General features: G+C 34.4%; 1 protein-coding gene and 1 long non-coding RNA gene across 6 annotated transcripts in view; one reads left to right on the top strand and one right to left on the bottom strand.

Moving 5' to 3' along the window:
• Positions 1-25341, top strand: part of NPAT (nuclear protein, coactivator of histone transcription) — a 72029-nt gene that overhangs the window by 33358 nt on the left and 13330 nt on the right. For 4 of the 5 annotated variants that reach the window (XM_079101577.1, XM_079101574.1, XM_079101575.1 and 1 more), the window contains exons 11-19: positions 1002-1098; positions 1873-1998; positions 3765-5435; positions 6978-7093; positions 7185-7293; positions 13988-14048; positions 14154-15294; positions 16452-16542; positions 23148-23272. In XM_079101577.1, coding sequence (XP_078957703.1) covers positions 1002-1098; positions 1873-1998; positions 3765-5435; positions 6978-7093; positions 7185-7293; positions 13988-14048; positions 14154-15294; positions 16452-16529 — 3399 coding nt within the window. In that variant the 3' untranslated portion in view covers positions 16530-16542; positions 23148-23272. Of the gene's footprint in view, positions 1-1001; positions 1099-1872; positions 1999-3764; positions 5436-6977; positions 7094-7184; positions 7294-13987; positions 14049-14153; positions 15295-16451; positions 18103-23147; positions 23273-25341 lie in introns of those variants that run through there. The other variant, XM_079101578.1, reaches the window with a different exon arrangement.
• LOC306638365 lies at positions 17253-22296 on the bottom strand. Its single transcript, XR_013757480.1, has 2 exons — positions 20853-22296; positions 17253-20820 (listed from the first exon to the last, which is right to left on the bottom strand). It is a non-coding gene; the product is annotated as an uncharacterized lncRNA (long non-coding RNA).

The raw sequence follows: 25341 nt of genomic DNA, 5'->3' as shown, positions 1-25341 counted from the left end.
CAAAGCTCATAAAAAAGCATATTTACAACCTAGAAATCCCAGAAGGCTCAGGCAGCACCTCTGAAAGTAAATGTAAACGTCTAATTAACAGAAGGACAAGGTGAAAAATTTAGGAGGTAACTTCCTTGTCTTATCTACATTCCTTGCTCTCTTCCAGAAATACTGTTGCCAGTCATAAATTCTCTCATCAAAATATCTTACTAGCTGGGCATGGTGGTGCACACCTGTAATCCCAGCAACTAGGGAGATTGAGGCAGGAGGATCACAAGTTCAAAGCCAACCTCAGCAATTTCACAATGCCCTCAGTGATTAAGTGAGACCCTGTCTCAAAATAAAAAGGGCTGGGGATATGGCTCAGTGGTTAAGTGCCACTGGATTCAATCCCCCGTTCTTAAAGAGAAAAAAAAAAAAAAAAAAAAGAATCTTACTTGAACTAAAAATCTTACAGACGTTTCTGTGAGATTAATTTACAGCTTAGATTATAGTTGAAAAGCTCATACCACAGCTCCACCTATTTGGCACAGAGCCTGCAGGTAACTTTTGGCATGCTACTTTTAAATGTGAGCAGATAAGCAAGGATTGTTCAACATTTTAAGGAAACATTTAATATGAAGGGACCAAAGTAGAAAGAGGAGTGAGATAGATTTGTTATGAAGAACCTGTAAAGTTTGTCTGTAGTAAATTGATGTGAAGGAAACAAATTATAAAACATTACAATATAATTTTATTTTACTATACACATAATTGCATTCATTTTATGTTAGTGTTTAGGAATATATTCACCAAAGTGATTAACCAGGAAACAGAATTAAAGAACATTGACCTTCTATTTTCTAGTCCTTATTTTATTTTAAATGAGCGTATTATTACAATTAGATTTTCTTGGAAAGAAGTGCTTCTACATAAAATAGCAAGATTATCAGATGACTGGTAAGTATCTTTCTGGTATTAAACTGTATTAGTTCAATTAGATTACACCTTCACTTCTTTCTATTTTACAGAGTGAAATCCATATGTCCGAAGAAGCTATTCAGGATATATTGGAACAGACAGAATCAGACCCAGCATTTCAGGCACTCTTTGATCTCTTTGACTATGGTAAGTACACCATTTATTCAAGATAGAAGGATAAAAAATTCCTCTGGTTTCCTCGGTAACTTAAGTGAAGAAACATAACACAGCATTTGAAAAAGTTAGTTTCCTTAAAGCAAGCATTGTATGGATATATAAAGGGATTTCTGTTTTGTTATGTTTATACTTGAAAAAATATCAACTGTAAACCTGGACAACATCATTACTCTTTGTTTTTGTGGGCATTTTGGCTAGTCAAGAGGAAAAGTGTTGAGGCCTACTACAATATAGATAAATATAATTGAGCAATACAGAAGGAATATAAAATATCAACCATTGCTCTGAATTCTATGATCTAGAGTGATAATTTTCAAAGTATAATCCCCCAAGCTAGTAGTGTCAACATTATATGAGAACTTGGTAAATATGCAAATTCTTGGGCCTCCCAGATCTTGATCTAAAGTTTAAGAACTCACCAGTCCTAGCCCGGTGGCCTGCCTGTACTCCTACAGGTGGATGCCTACACTCCTGACAAATGGGAAGCTGAAGCATGAAGATTCCTTGAGTTCAGGAGTTTGAGACCAGCCTAGCCAAAACAGTGAGATCCTGTGTCTTTAAAAAAAAAAAAAAAGGGAAGATCTTTATTTTTTTACATATTATATTTTGCAAAGCAAAATGTTAAAAACATCTTGAACAACTATAATTAAAGCCAGAGTTAAACATTTGACTACACTCAAGCAGTACTAATTCGTGCTTGTTTTTATTTTTGTCATTAATTATTTCCTTGTCCTTTTTTAACAGGTAAAATAAAGACTAATAAAAGTATGTCACAAAGTATTACAAGTCAGCATATAGAAACCAATTCCAATATAGTCTTAACAGAAGAAACTAATTTAGCAGTTAAAAGTTCATTTGAAACAGAATCTGGTAAGAACTGATTTTATCAATGAAAATATTAATATTAATCTCAGAATTCAAAGGCAGAAAATATTATGTTGGAAGTTACTTAAATTACCACATTAAATCATTTTTGTATTATTAATTTTCTCCATTAAGAAGAATTACTCCCAAATCTTTAGTACTTTGATTAAAAAGGCGTATTTTTAGTATTCATTCCTTTATAATGCAGTAGATTCTTGGCATACACAATTTAGTATTAGTAGTGTTGACTAGCTGAACAAAAGTTGATAACAAAATAATTTCATTAAGCTACAAATTCTAATCCCTGATCTACAAAGTTCATATGTGATAGAAATTCTTTAGCCTAATAAGTGAGTTTAGCTGATGGCTCAGCATCTGTATCTCATTTGTGTAGGGGAAATTATATAGTACAGTGATAGTTTTGAATTTGAGGATCTATGATATTTTAGGTTATATTCCTACTCTATTCTTATGGATTACGAATGTCACACACAACCCACACTAACCACTTACTGAATAAAGAAAGGCTATAAATAAGTCTATCTTAGATTTTTGTAAAGAAAAAAAAAAAACTAAGTCTTATTGTATAAAATGTAATACATGTTCAGAACTACACAACAAAAATGAATGACTTATTGAATTATCAAGTGCAATCAATCAAATCTTAATGAACCATCTCCTAAGTAAAAAAAATGTAGAACACTGCCAGCACCCCTCTTGTACCCCTTCTCAATCACTACTCCTCACATCACTGTTTCTGAGATGATCATTATCCTGGCTTCTCATGCTTAAAAACTTTATGCCTTTTTCAGTGTTGCCTCCATTCTATTTTTCAGCAGACTATGCTAAATCATCTTTTCTACTTACCTGCTTTTTAAATATTGTTGCCTCTTTGCACTCCCTAGAAACTAATGGCTTTCAATTTTCACATTTTGTCTTCCAAAAACTAGTTTTGGAATATTTCAGACTACATTCCTCCTTTGAATCCTCTGCTAACACCAAAGTGCAGTCCTCCCCATTTCTTCTTAGGGTGAACTCTAATGGAGTGTGTTTCACTGTGTATTATGTCTAAAAGATTATACATCATGTAAACTCCATCCTTTACAAAAGTTGAAATCTTATTTTCTCAGGAAGTCTTCCATTTCATTAAGAAACCACTTCCCCTGAATTTGTGGCAATAACATTATTTTACTTGTGTCACCAATTATGATAGTTGGCATAGGTTTTTATGAGTTTTCCCTATATGTTCATATTTGTTCAAGTTAATATTTTCTGTCCTAAATTGTGAACTCTTTAAGTCTTAGTATATCAGTGCTGTATTGTTTTCTGAAACACTGTTCTTACTGCATCCTATCATACCTCCTTTTTTTTTTTTTTCCAAGATCACATCACACAGTGCCTCCTTTGAAACATTACTTCTTTCTCCATTGGCTACTACTACCACTACCAACACGACCACTACCACTCATGATGTTTGGAGACAGTTGTTTTTGTTTTACCTACTAGTAAATATTAGTTCTTAAACCACTATACATTTTCTTTCATTGTTTTCTGTTTTCCAAGCACAGAAAACAATTTGACACTTGCTGAAAGAGGCATCAATAATTAGAAAAATAGTCGTAGATTTTTTTGATACTCAGAATGGGAGAGACACAGTATCAGACTTCCACTTACTAGTATTTCCTTGGCAAAAATAGGTTGTACAGTACAGTTGACTACTTCAGAAGCTAAACATATTCACCATATCTGTCCAACATCCTGGTATTTTGCAGATGGTCAACCTGGTCAGCCCCCATTTTGTACATCTTATCAAAATGAAGATGCATTAAATGCTTTGAAGAATGGCAGCAACCACGATGTGCTTAGACAGGAAGCCCAGGAAAATTTTTCCCAAATAGGCTCTAATATCCAGAAAAAGCCCTTTAAAACTGCTGTACCTCCTGAACAGAAGTGTAACCTTGACATTACCTTTGAATCTGTGCCTAATTTGAATGATTTTAACCAAAGAGGAAATTCTGATGCTGAATGTAATCAAGATTGTGCTGAATTATATACAAGTCATATGCCCAGTGAAACTGAAATGGTTATAGAGGTTGAAAAGAATTCTTTGTCTCCCAGTGTTACAAATGAATCTCAATTACAGTCTGATCAACCTGATATACCCATAACTTCATTTGTATCACTTGGTAGTGAAACTAACAATGAAAACATAATTCTCTCTGGGAAAAGTTCTCAACTTTTGTCCCAGAATACTCCATTAACTGGAAAGCCATCTAAACAAAGTCAATTTTGTGACAGTTCTAATAATACAGTAAAACTTAAAACTAATTTCCATGGTTCCAAGTCACCAGATTCTAGTGAAATTCACAGGAGTAAAATTGAAATTAATAATGTAGCAGTTGTTTCACAACTATCAGATTGCCAAGATAATTCTTCACTTCAAAGTAAAATATTACCTGTGTCTGTTGAAAGTTCAAGTTTAAATGTATCTGGACAACAAGTAGAAATTTGTCTTGAAGATTCAATCTCTTCAATTAAACAGCCATCAAATGATTCAACATCTATTGAATTAAATCATCTGGAAAGTGAAACTAAGCCACACAAGTCTGAAAAAGTTATTTTGGATTCACAAGAGCCTTCATCTTCTGTGAAAGATGATGGAGATACTGTTTTTCTCTCTTTGAGTGGAAGTGATAACTGTGGGGAAGTTGCACTGATGCCCCCAGAAGATAATCCTATAAAAAATAGTCACTCTCTTCCTTTAGAATCTGGATGTTCTTCAGTGGGAAATTCTCACCCTGAATCCCAAGATACTGATGATAAACCTTCTAGTGACAACTCAACAGAGATGGATGCATCAAATATCGTCTCTCTCAAAATTATCATTAGTGATGATCCATTTGTTTCCTCAGATACAGAACTTAACAGTGCTGTATCTAGTATCAGTGGAGAAAACTTACCAACTATAATTTTGTCTTCTCCTGCTAAATCCCCTGCCAAAAATGCAGAATTAGTTAAATGTCTATCTTCAGAAGAAACTGCAGGTACTGTTGTATCTGCTGAAGCAGGAAATTCAGCTTCAACAGAACAAAGCCTTTTAGCAGTCAAACCTGAGGACTCCTTAGTAAACAGCACTCAGAATGAAGATGGCATTGCCTTTTCCACCAATGTTACACAGTGTGTTTCCAAGGATGGAGGATACATACAGTTGATGCCAGCCACCAGCACAACTTTTGGCAATTCAAATAACATTCTTATAGCTACATGTGTAACTGATCCAACCACAGCCTTGGGAACAACTGTCAGTCAGTCTAATGTAATGGTATTGCCTGGAAATTCTGCACCTATAGCTGCCCAACCTCCACCACCTCAGTTACAGACACCACCAAGGTCAAACAGTGTATTTGCTGTCAATCAAGCTGTGTCACCAAACTTTTCACAAGGTAATTTTAAGAACATATTGTAGTTCATTTCTTTAGATTTGAATCTAATTTCTCTTTGTGTGAAGTCATTGACAAGGAGATAATAAATTAATGGATTATCAAGAAATGCTCTGAAATTTGTGGTCGTCTCCTCTTTGTACTAGCTCTTTATTCAGTTAAGCCTTTTAAATACGGTAAGCCATGAACTTCAGTGGTTTAATTTTTTTTCTTTCTACAATTATTGTTCAATTGATGTCTGATAAAGAGAAAAGAAAGACAAACATACCTATAATACCAATATACCTTCTAAAACCTAATGTTGTTTTTTTTAATAGCTATTGTAGGCATTTTCAAGGAAATTATTATCTATTTGGAGAAATTTTCAAAAATAAGTTGAATTCTCCCTGAATGAAACCCTAATTCCTCACTGTCTTCCACCATCTAGAATTGATTCTTATTTTTAGAATTCTTTGTTCAGAGGGGGTTCTTGTGGCATTTATTACATGCTCTTTTATATGTGATTGACAAATCTGTCACATTGCTCATTCTTGATTTGCATTCCTTAAAGATAGAGAGCTTGGCACGGTACACTTTTCTATATATAATCGTTCTCCAACTCACCTCCCCCTATTTTTTTTTATTAGAGCATTATATTTGTACCTAGTCCCCCCTTATATTATAAAGCATACTATGAAATTTGATTAAATATTGGCAATTATTAAACTTGATGGGTCTGTTCAATGCTATTTTAGAAGATAAAAGAAAGGTCAGAATTGGTAAAGAATATGGGGCTTGAGCTAAAGCTTAGAGAAACAAGGTGTATAACCAAGGGAAGCAGCACAAACATATATAGGTATTTGAGAGATAGTAGTGGGTGTACATGAAAGTGCGATCACCCCAACAGGAGTAGTGAGTGTTTTAGGAAAGAGCTTATTTGCAGGGCAGAACTAAATTATGATAACCACAGATTCTGGCTGACTTCCCCACAGTGGTTTTGTCCCATCATTCACTTACCCTGAAACTTTTCTGACCAATACAATTAAGATATAATATGTTGGTGTCGGGGTTATGAGCATAGTCTTAGGCTAAAAACATTCAATTGGGATCCTAATTTTCTGGTATAAGGTTCAAACTTGCTATGTTAACCACTCATTTCTATTTGGTTTCATTATTGTTTCTAGGAGTCAAGATGTACTTGCAATGTGATCTCCTAGTTATGGAGCTTTATGCATGCTTATGTTAATTTAACCTAGCTAAATGCCTTAACAACTTAATGTTCAAATTGATTTTTTTCTTATTAGCCTTCCTATTTTTTTTTTTTTTATTGATGTATTTATATGTGGTGCTGAGTCTCGAACCCAGGGTCCCACACATGCCAGGCAAGTGCTCTACTGCTGAGCCATTGCCCCAGCCCCCAGCCTTGCTATTCTTAAATCAGTTTTTTTTTTTTTTTTAAGGAGAGTAGATTGTAAGAAAGAGATTGTTCATAGAATTTATTTCAGAGTACTAACTATATTGGTTTATGCCAAACATTATGAGAAATTTTATGAGAATTTTTTTTAGGTTCTGCCATCATAATTGCTTCTCCTGTCCAACCTGTACTCCAAGGAATGGTGGGAATGATCCCTGTATCTGTGGTTGGACAGAATGGAAATACCTTTTCTGCTTCTCCTCAACAGGTAAGTTTTTTTTTTTTTTTTTTTTTTTCTTTAACTAAAAATGGTAGTGAAGATTTTCAAACGTAACATAATTAATGGCTTCTTCTTCTAGGTCCTTCATATGCCTTTAGCAGCACCTGTATGCAATAGAAGTATCCCTCAATTCCCCGTTCCTCCAAAATCTCAGAAGACTCAGGGACTAAGAAACAAGCCTTGTACAGGTACGATTTTTTTTAAGTTAATTTTGTGGTTGTATATTCATTTGTTTACAGAAACACCTGAGGGTAGTTTGTTTCACTACCTGTACCATTCCTAACATGTGATCATCCTACATTTGTGTAATGTTTGGTAGTAACGGATATTCAGCCAGTTCAGTTAATGTGTAGCTTTGGTTCTGATAAAATTGTTTCCTATGTTGAGCTTTTACCTTTTGCCTGCTGGTTTTTGGTTTGTTCTTTGGTGGAACCTAAGATAAGTAAAAACCCTGTTTTTCCTGGTAACTTTTAAAGTGATTAGTAAATGCATGGTATATTGTATTTCAGAGCAATGCCTCTCAAATTTGGGCATATGAACTCCCAGAGGATCTTGTTAAATACAGATGCTGAATTAATAGGACAGGTTCAGAACCTTGGTTTCCTTATTTCTAACAAGCTATAAGAATGCCCAACCATCTATCTACCCATGTCAAAAACCTGGGAGTCATTCTTAAAACACATTTCTCTTAATTAAAATATTAATCATTTTTTCATCTACGTTGTATCAATAGTGTCTTATCCTGTTCTGCCTTCTTGTTTCTTCTTTTTCCAATTCATCCTATATCCATTGTCTAAGTGACTTTTTCACCTTATATACAAATCTGAATGGATTGTTTCCCCACATACAGTCTTTCAGTAGCTCCCTATTGCCCACAGGATAAAACTGAAATTCCTCAGGGTGCCATTCATACACACTTCTCAACCCCTCCATTCTCATCTCTTAACTACATTCCAACATGGTCTTTATACCAACCATACTTGTTGCTCACCTTATACTTAGTGGCCTTTCTTGTCCCTTTACCCATGTTATTTCCTCCACTTAAAATTCTCTCTTCTCACCCATCACCCAAAATCTGTTTTTTATACCTCAAACTTAACTCAAGTGTAACTTTATCCAAGAAACTATTTTTAATAAGCAGTGGCTCAGTTAGGTATTCTGTTTTTTTGTTTTGTTTTTTTCTCTCATGCTTATGCTGCATCTCTTAACACATTACATTGTCTTAAGGGCAGTGATCATACTGAGAACTCACCAAATAGTGTGATCAGTTTTTAGCTAACAGGAATACCTAGTAATGTAGGTTTAAGTTGTGCTTTGTTTTATTGGCACCCTGTTAAACTTTATTGCTGCTATGTATTATTTTTAGTTCCTTCTCTCATCTGTCTTATTCCACCTACTGACCATTAGAAAGTCATTATTTATATAAACTTACTTGATTTAGTGATCCCCTATCAATGAACTTTTTAGGGGGCAGGGAAGTACTGGGAATTGAGCCCAGGACACATTACCAATGAGCAACATCCCCAACCATTTTTAGTTTTTTGAGACAAGGTCTCACTAAATTGCTGAGACTGGCCTCTTAACTTGAGGCAATCCTCTTGCCTCAGCCTCCCACCTGAGTCACTGGGATTACAGGTGTGTACCACCATACCCAGATCAATGGATGTTCAAGATGTTTCCAAGATATTATTATTTGACAAACAATGATATCATGAACATCTCTGTAGAAACCCTTTCATGGATCCTTATAAAGGTTTTGTTGGGACATATACCCAAAAGTAGCATTTCTGAGTCAGAGAAAAAGAGTTTACAGTTTCATTATTTTCAGTATTTGCCTTACAACATTGCCAATGCTTGATACCATGTAATATTTTAACTTTTGCCACTTTGATGTGAAGTGGTATTATTGTGTCTCCTATCATTCTTATATTAATAAGATTCAGAATTATCTTATGCAAATATTTCTCATGTGAATTGCTTCTCATATTCCTTTTCTTCTATATTAGATTGCCTGTCTATTGAGATATTAATCCTTTATTGATAACATCACAAATATCTTCTTGGTCTAATGCTTACTTTTTATCCTATTACATAGTTAATACCAGAAAAAAAAAAAAAAGTAAAATTTAGCATCTATTTATGATAAATGTTCTTAAAGGCTATCTGTAGTAAACATCATAAACTTCCTTTAAAATTGGAAGCAAAACAAAAATGCTCATTCTCACCTTTCTATATAGTATAGCCAACATTTCCAACACCAATAAATTATTTAATCCGTTTTTTTCCCACTGACTTCTGATTCTACCTTTACCATATGCAAGTTTGCATGTAGTCCCATATGTAGCCCTCAGACGATACATGAGCAAATGGGTATGAAGAGTTGAAGAAAGAGATAAAACTCTTGTGACAAATGGCATGATTTTTACACAGAAAGCCAAGGGATTCAATAGAGAAATTACTAAAACTAGTAAGAATTCAACAGGGTTTCCAGGTATGATTAATTTACCAGAATTATGTTTTTATATACCAGCAACAAGAAATTTTTAAATGTAATAGAAAATAAGGTACCGTTTATAATGACCACAGAAATAATAAAATACATGGGCTGGGGTTGTGACTCAGTGGTAGAGCACTTGCCTAGCACATATGAGGCACTGGGTTCAATTCTCAGCACCACATAAAAATTTTTTTAAAAAGGCATTGTGTCCATCTACAACTAAAAATATTAAAAAAGAAAAAGAAATAATAAAATACAGAAGTACCCTAACCAAAAATGTTACAAATGCTATTTGAAATCTCTCAAAGAATTATAGGAAGTCCTAAATAGAAGAGAACCATGTTCATAGATTGGAAGATTTAACCCTGTTAAAGTTGCGAGCTCCCAATTTAATAAAAAATTCTATATAATTCCTGTTAAAAATGCCATTTTTAATATTTTGGGAAACAAGGAAATTGTTTACAAAATCTATAAGGAAGAATTAAGTTCATGGATAGCTAAGATAGAAGAGCAGAGGACAAACCTTATTGCTACATAATAAAATATAGCAAAGTTGTGGTAATTAAAACAAAAAAAGACAAATGGAACAAAACAGAGTTTAGGAGACCATGCACCGTGTATGTTAAAGGTAACATGAGAAGAATAAGATGGATTATTTAATATGAGAGTTATTGGCCATATATAAAAACACCTAAAAGTGAAATCCCTTCCTCATATACAGGTGAATTCCAAGATGATTAAAGACCTAAAAGTCAAACACAGAACAGTGAAGTGATAGAAGAATGTGTAAGAATTTATGACATTGGGAACCAAAGGCCAATTGTTTTCTATGATATGCAGATATAATTCACAATAAGGCAGAGGGTGGATACAAAGAATAGAGATACCTTATATTAGGTAGAGGGGAGTGAAGGGAGGTCAAGGGGTATGAAGGTAGGAAGGATAGTAGAGTGAAACAGACATTATTACCTCATGTACATGTATGACTCATGACCAGTGTGACCCTGCAATGTGTACCATCAGAAAAATGAGAAATTACACTCTTTATGTATGATCTATCAAAATGTAGAAATTCATTCTGTCATGTACAACTAATTAGAACAAATAAAAGAATTTTTTTTAATTTCTAACATTGGGATAAAGAATTTTTTTGTAATCAGAAAAAGCATAATTTCGAAGTGGAAAAAATTTAATGGCATCCATTACTTCAAAATTAAAGATTTGTGTTGACAAAAACCACCATCCACAAAGTAACACCAGATTTTTATTCAGTACCATGATGACTACAGCACATAATTCTCAGGCCTCCTCTCTCTCTCTCTCTCTCTTTTTTTTTTTTTTTTTTTTTTTTCCTTTGTGATGCTGAGGATTGAACTCAGAGCCTTGTGCTTGACAGGCAACCATTCTACGAACTGAGCTATATCCCCAGCCCCAAATCATAAATTTTTCCATCATAATGAATGACAAAGGTGGTTGCAGTTGGAATCCCAGTGACTCTGGAGGTTAAGGCAGGAGGATTGCAAGTTCAAGGCCAGTCTTGGCAATATAGCAAGACTATGGCTTCAATCTCCAGTACCAAAATGTGTGTGTGTGTGTGTGTCTGTGTGTCTGTGTGTGTAAATAATGATGACAAAATGTCCATGTAGTTAACCTTCCCAAAATATCCTAGCACCTGGGGTTTTGATCCTTCCCACTCCTGAGACTTTCTTCACTTCAGCCAAACACCTTGGATGTTTTACCTTGATTTTTAAACACCAATAACCTCTCTCAAAATACTGTCATTTCCACATAACCATCAAATTTATCTTCAGCCAATCATAGCTTGTGTTACTTAAGTCCTCACCTTTCACCTGAATTTTCATCTTCTTTCCAAATTTACCTCTTTTCCTATATACCTTGACCCCATAGTCTGCCACAATAGCCATTTTTTGCCAGTACTCTTTTAAAACCTACCTATCCACATTCTTCTCCATACCCGCTGGCTACTCTACAGCCCTTGATCTGTCCAATCATCTCTGCTTTTACACCTGGGCTTCTCAAAGAAGCATTGCCATTCCATACTACTTAAAAATTTCTGACTTAACAATTTTTTACTTTACCACTTTGCAATTATTTTAAATATCCCCCTGTCTGCTTTCTCTCCCATTCCCTCCCCCCACACACACACTTTTTTTGGTGCTGGTAGGCAAGTGCTCTACCACTGAGCCACATCCTCAGCCACCTTTGAAACTAACTATTCTAATCTTATGCAGTTCTCAAATCTATCTAATCCCTGGCTTTTCACTCTCAGGCCTTAATTTTATCTTCCATTTATCAATAGTAATTTCATTTCTGATCATCCCTCCCATTCAGTTTGTACCTTCTTTCAAAATCATCCATCCCTTTTTCCCATCTTTCTTAAGGGAATAATGACCTCCTGTTCTTTCTAAGGTTGATACACAGTCAACCTGTACTCTAGATTATATCTTCTCTTAAATATCTTTCAACTTTTTAACAGATTGAACCTAGGCTCACTGTACCACTGGTGGGTTGAGTTGCATCTTCCACCCTTTGTTTTTTACTTTGAGAGTCTCGCTAACTTGTCTAGGCTGACCTGGAACTTGGGATCCTCCCACCTCAGCCTCCCGAGTAGCTATAATTAAAGGTGTACTCCTGTGCCCAGCTCAAAATTTTCTTTTTTGACTTCTTCTCTCTCTGGCTGTAAACTTCCTTAGTTTTATTCCGCTCCTTTGTTCACTTTATTGTCTTTTCTCATATTTCTGCTAAAACTAACACTGAAGTCACCAGTGGCCTAATATTGCCATGTGCTTTGTCTTTCCATTCTTACCTTTTTGCTATACCTCTAGATACTAGTGGCGGCTTCTGGAGCCATCACTCAGTATAGTGCTTTTCCCTTGCTAATTTAATAAAACTCAAGACTTTTTAAACTCTAAAGTCTTTCCTCTCTTCCTCAGAAACCTCCATTGTCTACTTTTCCCCCTTGGTTAATATCACCATTGATTCTTCCTTTACCCTCCTTATTCAAGTTAACGTCCACTTTTGACTCAAAGTTGCTCATCATCTCTTTTTAAAAATATTTTTAGTTGTAAATGGACACAATACCTTTATTTTACTTATTTTTTTACATGGTGCCAAGGATCAAATCCAGTGCCTCATACATGCTAGGCATGCACTCTACCACTGAGCCACATCCCTAGTCCTCATCACCTTTTATCTGGAATAGAGACATCTTTCTAGAATTCTTGCTTTCAGTTTTCTCCCCTCTTTATTCCATCTTTTACATCACTGACAGATTAATCTTCCATACATAAATCTATTAGTGCATCTTCCCTGTTTACAACTCTTGAAGATTGTCTCTGAAATCACTTTTGTATCATGCACAAGGTCCATCATGATCTCATCTTTGTGACCCTTTCAAGCTTTCACATCTTGCTTCTTTCCCATGTAAACTCTGAAACCTAGAACTTAAAATATAGCTATTTTGAGTAAGTGATTTGAGTAAACACAAGCTTTCAAACCTGACAGTTACATGGGCAAAATTTTTAAGTAGGTATAACATATTGCTTTCTTTAAATATCTTTTATTTTTAATTTTTTTAGTTATAGATGGACACAATACCTTTATTTATTTATATGGTGCTGAGGATCGAACCCAATGCTTGTGCATGCGAGGCAAGCACTCTACCACTGAACTACAACTGTCCCCAGCCCCTAAATAACCCTCTTAATCTAAGTTCAGTTGGCCCTTCTTATCAGTGGGTTCAACACCTGCAGTTTGAACCAACCACGGCATAAAGTTTTCAGTGGGGGAAAATTACGTCTGAAAAAGCACAGATTTTTATTATTTTCTAAACAATATGCCATAACAACTCTTTACATGGCATTTACATTATATTACAACTCTTTACATAGCATTTACATTATATTATAAATAACCTAGATATGATTTAAAGGATGTGCTTAAGTTATAGGCAGTACTGTGCCATTTTATATAAGGAACTTCAGCATCTGCAGATTTTGGTATCCGTCGGGGTCCTAGAACAATTTCCTCACACAGGTACTGGTAGACAAGTGTAGTAAATTAAGTACTATATGGAACATACATAGATCCAAAGACTGAATTCATAATATTTGCCTGAGTTGAAGCAAGTCATTTGCTCCATATCTAGATTTCCTCTTTAGAATGTGCGAGTGGCCATTTTTTATATATTACAAAGCTGCTTTTTAAAAGCCAGTATGAGAAAGTATTTTGTTTGTACATTATCTATCATTTAGAACCTTTTCTCCCAGTATGTAATATTATCTATTCATCCTCTTTCAAAGGAGTATCTTCTTTCTCTCAAGAATAAGCATTTTCTTTTCTAATGAATTCATTTATAATTCCAGGAAAACCGGTAAATAATTTGGCAGATTTATCAACTCATTCAGTTGGATGTCATGCACAAAGGTGAGGATAAAGAAGCTTCTATTATAGATTATTTGAATTCTCAAACTAAGAACAGAATTTCTTTATGTTGCTAGAAATAATTTGTCTTTATTTTTGTTTTGGTAGAATCGAAGTTTCTGACAAGAACATGACCACAGAACTTGGGAAAAAAATGGAAGAAACCACAGTTCCCTTCACAGTAGAGAATATAGTTCCAAGTAGCAAACCTTTTGAAAGCCACAGACGTGTGCTCTGTTTTGATAGTGCTGCTTCTCCTATGACAAATACACAGGGGCCTAATCACAAGTTGGTGTCCCAAGACAAAGAAAGGAATGAAACTTCCTTTCCTCATCTTGACTTACCTATTGTGTCCTCTACCTTAAAACCCCCTTCTAATAATGCTACCAAAAAAGAAAGAGAGAAAACTCCTATGCCCAAGATTTTATCTAAAGCAGAAATTGCTGTTAGCCGGCATACCACCATAAGAGAAACTCAGTCAGAAAAGAAAGTTTCACCAACAGAGATGGTACTTGAATCTTTCCATAAAGCAACAGCTAATAAGGAAAATGAATTATGTAGTGATGTAGAGAGACAGAAAAATCCAGAAGCTTCAAAATTATCTGTCGGACAGCAAAATGGGAGTTTACGGAATGAGAAGACTATAGCTTCTCTGCAAGAATTGACCAAAAAACAAGCTACATCCACAAACAGTAAAAATGTCATTTCAGTGGGTACAGCCATAAAGGATCTGAAACAAGAACAAACTAAATCTGCATCTTCCTTGATTACCACAGAAATATTACAAGATGTTCAGTTGCATAGCCCAGTAAATAGGCTAGCTGATAGTAGTGATTTACCTGTACCCCGGGCACCTGGCTCAGGAACAGGGGAAAAACATAAAGAAGAACCTACAGATGGTATCAAAGCCCCCTCTAGCAGGCGTTTTGGTGAAGACAGTAGCATACCCAAAGTAATGATCCCGCCTGTAACTCCAGACTTGCCTGCCTGCAGCCCTGCCAGTGAAACAGGCAGTGAGAACAGCGTAAACATGGCTGCTCATACGCTAATGATTCTCTCCAGAGCAGCCATCTCTAGGACTAGTTCTGCAACTCCTTTGAAAGATAACACACAACAATTTAGAACATCTTCAAGAAGCACCACAAAAAAGCGGAAGATTGAGGAATTAGATGAGCGGGAGCGAAACTCCCGTTCTTCTAGTAAAAATCTTACAAACTCATCAATACCAATGAAAAAGAAGAAGATTAAGGCAAGTTTGAAACTTTTAATTTCAAAACCATACCTTTCCCTTCCTTTAGTACTGAGATTAGGTAATTCAACATTTTTTGCCACTACTACCTAACTGAATATTAGAGTCAAGGCAACATTGAATCTTGATTGACAAAGTACATTTATGTATCAGTATTTCTTAGTCATTGTGAAACTCAGAAATTGTCAAGATGAAACACAGCATTTTTTAAAACAAGAACCAAGGTGTTAAACTATAAATGTTTTCCTTGGGAAATGCAGGTGTTTCTGTCATGGTGTAGGACCCAGGTTTTTTCATGAGATGATGGAAGGGATGAAAGATTGGGAAACCACTGTTATATGAAATTACCAAGTAAAACACCACTGTGTTTCTCTCAGACCTGAAGGTTTTTTCATGTCATCTCTTCCATACCCTTAAAGATGTTTATGTGGTGGAGCAGAAGAAAAATTAAATTTATCTGTTTTCTCTTCAACATGGTTGTCTATAGGAAGACATTGAAGGGACAATAATCTATCTTAATGAGTAAAATCTGTTTATTTTAAATTTGTTTAGCTATATTTTTAGTAGCTGGGTTGAATAGAAAGTGTTTAAAATGAAGTATAACTTCAGGAAAAATATCTTGTTTTGCTATCCTGCAAGCCTGGATTTGAATCCTGTATCTGCTGCTTATTGGCTTTGTGACTGACAATGGTTAAGTCTGGCTTCTCTGATTCTCATCCTCATCCTTTCACATGTACGTCTTACCTTGTGGTTTCAGGACATAAAATTTGAGTGTATGTAAAGTATCTGGTGTATAGTCAATGTTTGGAATTTGATAAGTACCTGTAACTCTTAGTGTCTATTAGTTGAGGTTTCTGAGATTTTTTTTTTACAGTAATGACCACCCTATAGAAAGTATGTTCTATCTTGTCTCATTCAGTATTCACTCAGGATTTATGTAATGTCTTTTGCCCCAAACTAATGTTGAAGTACCATTACAAGATATTTAATTAACTTTGCATTTATAAAACTTGCCTCTACTTCTCTGTAAAACTAAAATTCTAATAGACTAAATGATTTTGGCAATTTTAATAGTGTATGGGAGAACCCAACATGTTTTAGATGATTCATTAAGAAAACTGACTTCATTTGAGTTTCTTTCTTTCTTTTTTTGACAGAAAAAGAAGCTACCTTGTTCCTTTCCAGCAGGAATGGATGTGGACAAATTTTTATTATCATTGCATTATGATGAGTAAACATTCCAAAAATGTAAGAACTAAAGTAGCTGTTTAAAACTTGTATCCCTCAAACTCTTGAGTGTAGGGAATGGGATATTGACAGAATCTGAAAGCATGACCTGCACTTTCATTGTACTGAAATTTCACTTTATATCTAAATCATGCTGTTTCTGAAGCAGCTTCCTAGTTTGTAAATAGACTTAATTGGTATATTTTTATTTTAGAAAAAAAACATTTGCAGAAATGTAAGTAAAGCCAATCTGCAAAACTGTATAGCTTTGACCGTTGCATATTGTAAATATTCTGTAAATCTGGTTAAAATAGAGGTTAAAATAGCCTAATGTTCTTACACTGTGTTTCTTTGACTTCTTATGATCCTCACTGAGGCTTATTCATCTGGAACAGTTTCTCATTTCTTTTGGAGGAAAATGATGCTTATCCTTATAAATTGCCTTCATTAATTGTTAGGACATTTAAATACATAGCCACTCAGTACAAAAAATGATAACCACCTCAACTGGTAGTAAAGTATCTAATCAGAAATCAATAGTTTGAATTTTTTTCTATAGTCAGTACTTTACCACCCCTTCTCATTATTGCAGTTAAAACTATATTACTGAGATTTTATACTTTATTTCTTCTAGTCATTCTGTTCTCTTTGTTTTAAAGAGAGAATTTTGTAAACCATTTATTGAGTGTTCTGATCTTTCATTTATCACTTCTAAGATCTTTTTCAGAACATTATGAGTGGTTAGACTATTGAGCCATAAAAAGTTGAGTTTTGTAGTAGTTGAGATTTCTTGGCATATATAAACTTTTCCCCTAAGCACTGGGGATATAAAGAATTGCACTAATTCATGTAACTCTCCACATAATAGTGACCAATGCACATTTTAATTTAATCTTGTATTCTATGTTAAAGTTTGTGTGGAGGTTGATCTTCTGGTGTCCTTTTAGAAAGTCATGTCCATCATAAGATGTAAAAAGAAAAATCATAGTTTTATATTTTAATTTAGTTTCTCCCAAAATGGGGTGTGTTAAATAACTATATCTATACTTAGATATAGATATTGTCTGTGTGTCCCTTATAAAATGTTATAGTTACTCTCAAAAGGTCCTTAAGGAGAGTGAGAGAGGTGCCTTCTCTGTATTGGACTTACACAACAGTCAAGTTGAAGAACTGGTTTAAACTTATAAATGATAACAGAACTTATAATTAATACCTAACCAACTGTGCCTAGATATTAAAGTATGTTCTCTTAAATGCTTTCTGTTTAATTATCAGTATATTAGGATTTTTTTTTTTCCTATAGGTGTATATTTTGTTAAAAAGTCACTTTACTCAACCATTTTTTTGTACTGGACCTTTTAAAAAATAAATCCATCCTACTCTAACATAACAGTTTTCAATGTAGAAATCATGTCTTCTTAATTTTGCTGGACTTTACTGCAGAAATTTCTTTTGTAACAAATTTTTATGATACTACAGTGGTCTATTTCTAAAGAATTAAATATCATACAGTTAATGTTTAACTCAATTTGACACTGTACTACAGTTAGGTTTAAATAAATCATTTCATGAACTTCACAAGTTTGAGTTACTTTGGCAGTCCTTTATAGGATTATATTGGGAGTTCTATTTAGAAACTAAGTTTTTTTGCAAATCAGTTAATTCTTGCTTATTCTTTCTGAGGAATTTATATAATGCTGAAAATTATAGATTTTCTTCTCAGTTAATATTTATATGTGCTAGGTACTGAGAATACACAAATAAGATAACTTTTTTCAGGCTTTTTAGTTAACTACCCAGGAGCCGCTAGATATAGTCCAAAAACAACCTGGACATTTTATGTGTAAGAGCTAAACCATGATGTTCATTTTACCTTTAAAAATCTAAATGATCTGGACTTTGACTCTTGTACCTGGTAACCTATTTTAACAGCCCAGAGACTGATTTTCAAGTTAAGTATAACATAAATGGCAGTGTGTGGCTATTTTTATAAGTACCAATAAGGATCCAGTTGGTAAGATAGACAATTCTTAGTTGCTAATGTAATCAGTGTGTGCAAAATCTCAGAGCTCTTGTAATTTAAATATTTTATTATTTTGGCCCTTCACATTGTTAGAGCCTTATAATATTTTGAAACTGCACATGACAAAAATATCCATCAGCATTCAGGCAAAAGATGGATATCATGACTATTAGAGAAATGAAGATTGGTGTTTTGATAAGGAATAATTTCAAAAGCATATTACTATATATGCTTCATTTATTTTTTACCAAGCCACTGTCTTTCAGGCTCAGGCCTAGCTTCTTGAAATTATATATCAAGCTTGACCTTATTATTCTTCCCTTTTTAATGGACTTTTTATAGTACTCATTATTATTGCAGTATACTTAGTCTTTTTTTATAAAATTTTCACTATGTTGAACATACATTATAAGCATAACTTCCTAATATTTTTAAGGATTTTCTAGATTTTAGCTATTATAATCAATAACAAGTGAGCATTTTTGTAAATAAACATTTTCATATTACTAATTATTTCCTTAAGAAACATTTTAGCAAGTATTATTACCCAATCAAAAAGTGCATTTTTGAGAAATATTAACACATTTTGCCAAATTCTACCCCTAAATTTATATCAGTTGATATTCCTGCCAGAAAATTGTTATTTCTTCCATAGCATATGGTTGTCCCTTGTTAGGGGTATATTCTAGTCTTTTATTTCTTTAATTTGTTAAAATTAGGAGGTAGCTCCTAATCCACATGTTTTGTTTGGGTACCTAGTATGAAACAAGGATCAAAGTATATTGTATCCCTAAATAACCATTTAGTGTAATGTGTTAAAGTAACCTTCCCCTTCCCATTCATTTACTTAGAATGTCTTTTCATCCTATAATGATTCACAATCTCTTAATTCTAAATCCAAAAGATTTCTGACAACCAATTTTTTCCCCTTAACATCAGAACTCATTACATGGCAAAACCTAACCTGGAATGACATGAAGCTACTCTTTATTTCATTTGGTATAAATTTTCATATTTTACTATAAAAATAGTAGTATGTTTAATTAGAATGCTATTCTAGGCTTAAGTGGAGCATATTATTACATACATTGAGTCACTATTTAGAAATATCATATATTTTGAATTATGAAACCCAGCTAAGTCTAAAGGTTTATGATCAAGAATTTTGAAAGCATATTAAATTTGTACAGATACACACTATACTTTGGTGTATAGAGTATTTTACATCATTATATTGATTGACATAAAATACTTTGGCAGTGCAAAGACTGCTTTTTGATTGAATCATTATAGCTTTTTAATCCATTGTTACTATTCTTGTTTTTTTTTTTTTCAAATATTGCCTTTTATACTTTCAAATTAACTTTTTTTATTTGTTGTTATTAGATATTTACAGTCGGGTGTATTTTGACATATTCTACATACATAGGGTGCAACCCATTATAATTTCAATCCCATTCTTGTAGTTGAACATGATGTAGAGTTACAGTGGTTATGTATTCATACATGAGAATAGGAAAGTTATGTCCAATTCATTTTACTGTCTTTCCTATTCCCATTCCCCTTCCAAATTAATCTTAGGATCACTTGTGTTATTTTAAATTAAAATTCTGTTGGAATATTGATTTTAGAAGTATGTTATATTAATGTTGCCGGACGCAGTGGTGCCTCTTGTAATCGCAGTGACTGGATAGAGGCAGGAGGATCACAAATTCAAAGTCAGCCTCAGCAGCTTAGCAAAAGCCTGTCTCAAAATAAAAAATAAAAGGCTGGGAATGTGACTCGGTGGTTAAGTGCCCCTGAGTTCGATCCCTAGTACCAAACAAAAAAAATTAATTGATACCGAAAGAAGCAAATGGCAAAGTTCATATGGTAAGTATCATTATCAGTTATCCTGTCCACATAAATTTGTAGGTAAAGTGATTGTTTCTTATTTGCTGCTATTTTTAGAGAAGCTCTTGTTTCCAAGAGTTTTAACTGGTAATGACAGTTATGGAAGGATGCTATTCCTTTATTAGTTAATGTAAACTTTTAACAGGGGCATTTCTCAAAAAAGTAAACACATACTTTCCCAGATCAAGACTAGAACACTAGCCAGTACAGTGGTACACACCTGTAATCCCAGCTATTCAGGAGGTCAAAACAGGAAAATTATAAATTCAAGCCCAGTTTGGGCATTTTGGTGAGACCCTGTCTCAAAATAAAATTTTATAAAAGGTTAGGGATGTAGCTCAGTGATAGAGCACTTGCCTAGCATGTGTAAGGCCCTGGGTTCACTCTCCAGTACCCCTGGCCCCCCAAAAAAGACATTACCAGTACCTAAAAATCTTTCATACTTCTAGTAAATGCCAGTTCAAAGGGTAATCATCCTGATTTCTAGGACCAGAAACTATTATAATTTTAGCTTTTGTTTTTAACTGTATAAGAGAATTCATGCAGTATATATTTTTAAACAATTATTCATGTTTTGTAGAATTCATTCTCAATGTTCTTTATATTTTCATTGTGGTAAATCACAGTTAATCCATTTTTATAGATGATAAACATTAAATTTTCTTGGAATATTAGGAATAGAACTGGTATCAATATTCTTGTATGTTTGAAGGGACATTTTCAGCTGCACATAGGAGTAGGGTGGCATATTTCTGAACTCAAGTTTTTCCATTTTCTAAAGTAATTGTACTACTGTATTCAACAATGTAAGGAGAGTTTCAGTTATTCCACACTATTGCCAGTGCTTAAGATTTTCAGTTTAGCCATTTTGGTGGAATTTGGTTTTTCCTGCCTAATGAAGTTGAATTTTTTCCAATACTTATTGGTTATTATGGACTGTCCATATCCTTTTCTCATTTTGTATTGGCTTATCTGCCATTTTCTTAGTGATTTGTAGGTATTCTAAAATCTAAATAGAAGTTCTTTATCAGATTACACATATCTGAATATTTTGCCATGTTTTTCTTATAAAAACTTTTATTCTCATTTTGATTAGTCATCCATCCGGAATTAATTTTCCATATGAATATCCAGTTAACCCAACATATTAAAAAGACTATCCCGGGCTGGGGTTTGGCTCCTTGGTAGAGTGCTTGCCTAGTATATGTGAGGCACTGGGTTAAATTCTCAGCACCACATATAAATAAATGAATAAAATAAAGGTCTATCAATATCTTTAAAAAAAAAAAAAAAAGTATTCCAACAACTGCATTGCCCTTTTCTTTTATCATAAGTTGGTAAACTGTTTATGTGTCTGAACCCTAAATTATTCCATTGGTCTCTTTTTTTTAAAGTTGTGCCTATAATAGACTATCTTAATTACTATAGGAAACCTGTTATATTCTAGTTTCTATTTATACACTAAGTGAACTCTGTTAGTGCTAGTGGATTTTCTAGTGCTTCTTTATTTACTCAGGATGTATCTTTTGTAAATTAATTTCCAATTTTGTTTCTTACTGCACTAATAATTAGTACTGGCAGTACAATTATCATCAAAATAGGCTTCATTGTCTTATTCTTTATTTACTTACTTATTTAGTACCACAGTTGAACCCAGCAAACATCCTCAGTCCTTTTTATTTTTTATTTTGAGACAGGGTCTTGCTGAGTTGCTTAGGACCATGCTGTATTGCTGAGGCTGGCTTTGAACTTGCAATCCTCCTGCCTTGGCCTCCCTAGTTGTTGGGATTACAGGCATGGGCCACTATGCCCAGCCTAAAGAGCACTTTAAAAGAATTAGCTGCTAAAGATCAGTAGAGTAGGGGCTGGGGAGATAGCTCAGTTGGTAGAGTACTTGCCTTGTAAGCACAAGGCCCTGGGTTCGATCCCCAGCACCCAAAAAAAAAAAAAAAAGGTCAGTAGAGTAGAGGGAGTGAGGAGGGGTAAAGTGCTGGGGACTAAATTAGAGCAAATTATATTCCATGCTTTTGTGATTATGTTAAAATGTATCCTATTGTTTTATAGAACTAAAAAGAATCAGTTAAATAAAAACAAACATTTAGCTAATGCTGTTATATATATATATATATATATTTTTTTTTTTTTTTTTTTTCCCTGAGCAGTTTATTTTAAAATAGCAAAAATAACTTTTCCTGGAGATTAAATCATCCTGAGCTGTAGTCTTTTGCTTAAATGAAAGACTTTGTTGGTTTTCTCTGAAATTTCTGCCAGGTCGATTTATCCATTCAGGCTTTGAACTTTATGAATAAGTCAAATATCATATTTTTCCTTTAATTTTTGCTTGTGTTGTTTAGTGTTAAGTTAAATCCAACTACTTTTTTTTTTTTTTCTGACAAAAACACCATTCTTAGATCTAACAGTTTTTAAAGTACATGTAAATTTGTGCACATGTCTACACGTGTGTTTTAACAGCACTGGAGATTAAACCCAGGGTACTTTACCACTCAGTTACATCCCCAGCTCTTTTTTTTTTTTATTTTGAGACAGGATATGGCTCAGTTGCTGGGGCTGGCCTCAAATTTGCAATCCTTCTGCCTCAGTTTCCCAAGTAGCTTGGGATTACAGACATGCATAATCATGCCCACCTAGTTGTATCTTTTTTTGATTGACTAATTTCTTCTTTATCCTTTGTGCTTCCTATTTCTATCAGGGTACTTTTTGCATGTTTACTTGTTAAACTACATAAAGTAATCTTTTTTTAACCATCTAAATCATGTAAACATTTAATGTTACGACTTCTGAGTTCAACTTTCAACATCAAATCTGGAAGGTGGGGTGAGTAGTACAATTTTATTTTATTTTAATTAGAATTGGTTATTATGCACTTTGATGTAAAAATTTTATTACTGTGGTCAAAGGATAGTGTGTTTGTGTGTGATGCTGCAGATTGAACCCACTGAGCTATATATCATGACCAAGCCCTGGTTAAAATTTGTATAAATGTTATATGGATACTTACCATAATGTGTATAAGTGTTCCCAAAGGCCTGTACATTCACAGCTTGGTCACCAGCCTGTAGCCTACTGGGAGATGGTGGAAACTTTAAAGAGATAGGACCTGGTGCTAGGAAGTTAAGTCACTGGGGTAATGCCCTTGAAAGGGAATATTGGGACCCCAGCCCCGTCGTCTTCCTCTCTCATTACCTCCCAGCCTCCATGAGGTGAAGAGGGTTCTCCACCATGCATTCCCTGACCGTGTAGCACTGCCTTACCATATAGGCCCAAAGCAACAAGGCCAACTGATCATGTGCTGGAACCTTCAAAACTGATCCAAGCCAGGCCCGGTGGCACATGCCTATAATCCAATGGCTCAGGAAGCTGAGGCAGGAGGATAGCAAGTTCAGAGCCAGCCTCAGCAATGGCAAGGTGCTAAGCAACTCAGACCCTGTCTCTTAAGTAAAATGCAAAATAGGGCTGGGGATGGGGCTCCACGGTTGAATGTCCCTGAGTTTAATCCCCAGTATCCCCCCCCCCCCAAAAAAAAACTGAGCCAATATAAACCTTTCTCAGGTATTTTGTTACAGTAATAGAAAGCCGGCAGTGCTTAAAAGTAGGTATTCTGTTTATAAAGGTACAAAATTGGATGTTTGTTTAATCTTACACTATTTGGATCCTATTTCATTTTGCCTTTAACACTTTCATAAATGTTTAATTTCCCATCATAATTACCCTGCCATTGTTCTGCTTTGATTATTTTGGTATTATTACTCAGTGCATAGTCTATATCCATCATAACTTCATTTTGAACAATCCTTATATAAAATAGTTCATTTCCTGTTTTAACGCATTTTACCTTCACTTCTCATTGGTTATATATGCTATTCTTTTTACTGTATAATTGATTTTTTTTTAATCTTTCCTAGAGTAATTGAAGATGTAAAACTTATTGTACTGGTGTTTTTATTTAGCAGATATATATTTTACCATATTTCATTACTATCTCTTCTTCTTTCCCAGTAGTCCTGAATTCATAATTGTTCCTTCCATGAACTGGTCTACACTTTTGTCATTTTGGGAGGAAACATCAGATTTCTAAGCTTTTACATTGCTGAGATACTCTGTCTAGTATGTTATCACTTTACTCCATTAAACATATATATGTATAGACTGGGGGGGGGCAGGTGTAACTTAATGGTAGAGTACATGCTTAGCATGCATAAGGCCCTGGGTTTGACCATCAACCCCACCCCAAAAAATAATATGTAGGTGATTTTTCTCCTGGCATTTAACATAAAAGTAAGAAGGCTGTTTTTCTACTTTTTTTTTCCCGTGCCCACCCCCCCCCCCACCCCCAGTATTGGGGACTGAACCCAGGGGTACTCTACCATTGAGCTACACCCCAGCCCTTTTCATTTTTTACTTTTAAGATAGGCAGGCTTCAAACCTGGAGTCCTCCTCCTCAGCCTTCTTCTGCAGGCATGTGCCACAGTGACCAGATTTTCCATACATTTTAAAAAATGTCACTTTTCATGTTTTCCATATCACTGATCTTTGGATGCAGTGTGTGTTCTGCTTTTCAGGTTTTATTATAAGTTCTTCTAAGTTAGGGCAAATACTTATTGAACATATTGAAAGGTGATTAAAATAAAACACGGCAAGATGAGGACCAGACAAAATTGGATTTGAATCCTTGCTCCACACTTTCCAAGCTATTTGACCTTGGAATTTATTTAGCCACTCTTTCCCTCCTTTGTGGGCAGGGATAACAGTACCTACCTTATAGTTTTCTGTGAGCATTAAAGGAATTAGCAGAAATAAAGTCCTAAAGACAGTACTTAGCACATAAAGAGCCTCAAAAGTTAATCGTGGGGCTGGGGCTGTAACTTAGTGTCAGAGCACTCCCT

The sequence above is a fragment of the Sciurus vulgaris genome, assembly GCF_902686455.1.
Source record: "Sciurus vulgaris genome assembly, chromosome: 11".
Classification (NCBI taxonomy): domain Eukaryota; kingdom Metazoa; phylum Chordata; class Mammalia; order Rodentia; family Sciuridae; genus Sciurus; species Sciurus vulgaris.
Note: the sequence above shows the minus strand (reverse complement) of the source record. Positions and strands in the feature narration are given on the sequence as shown.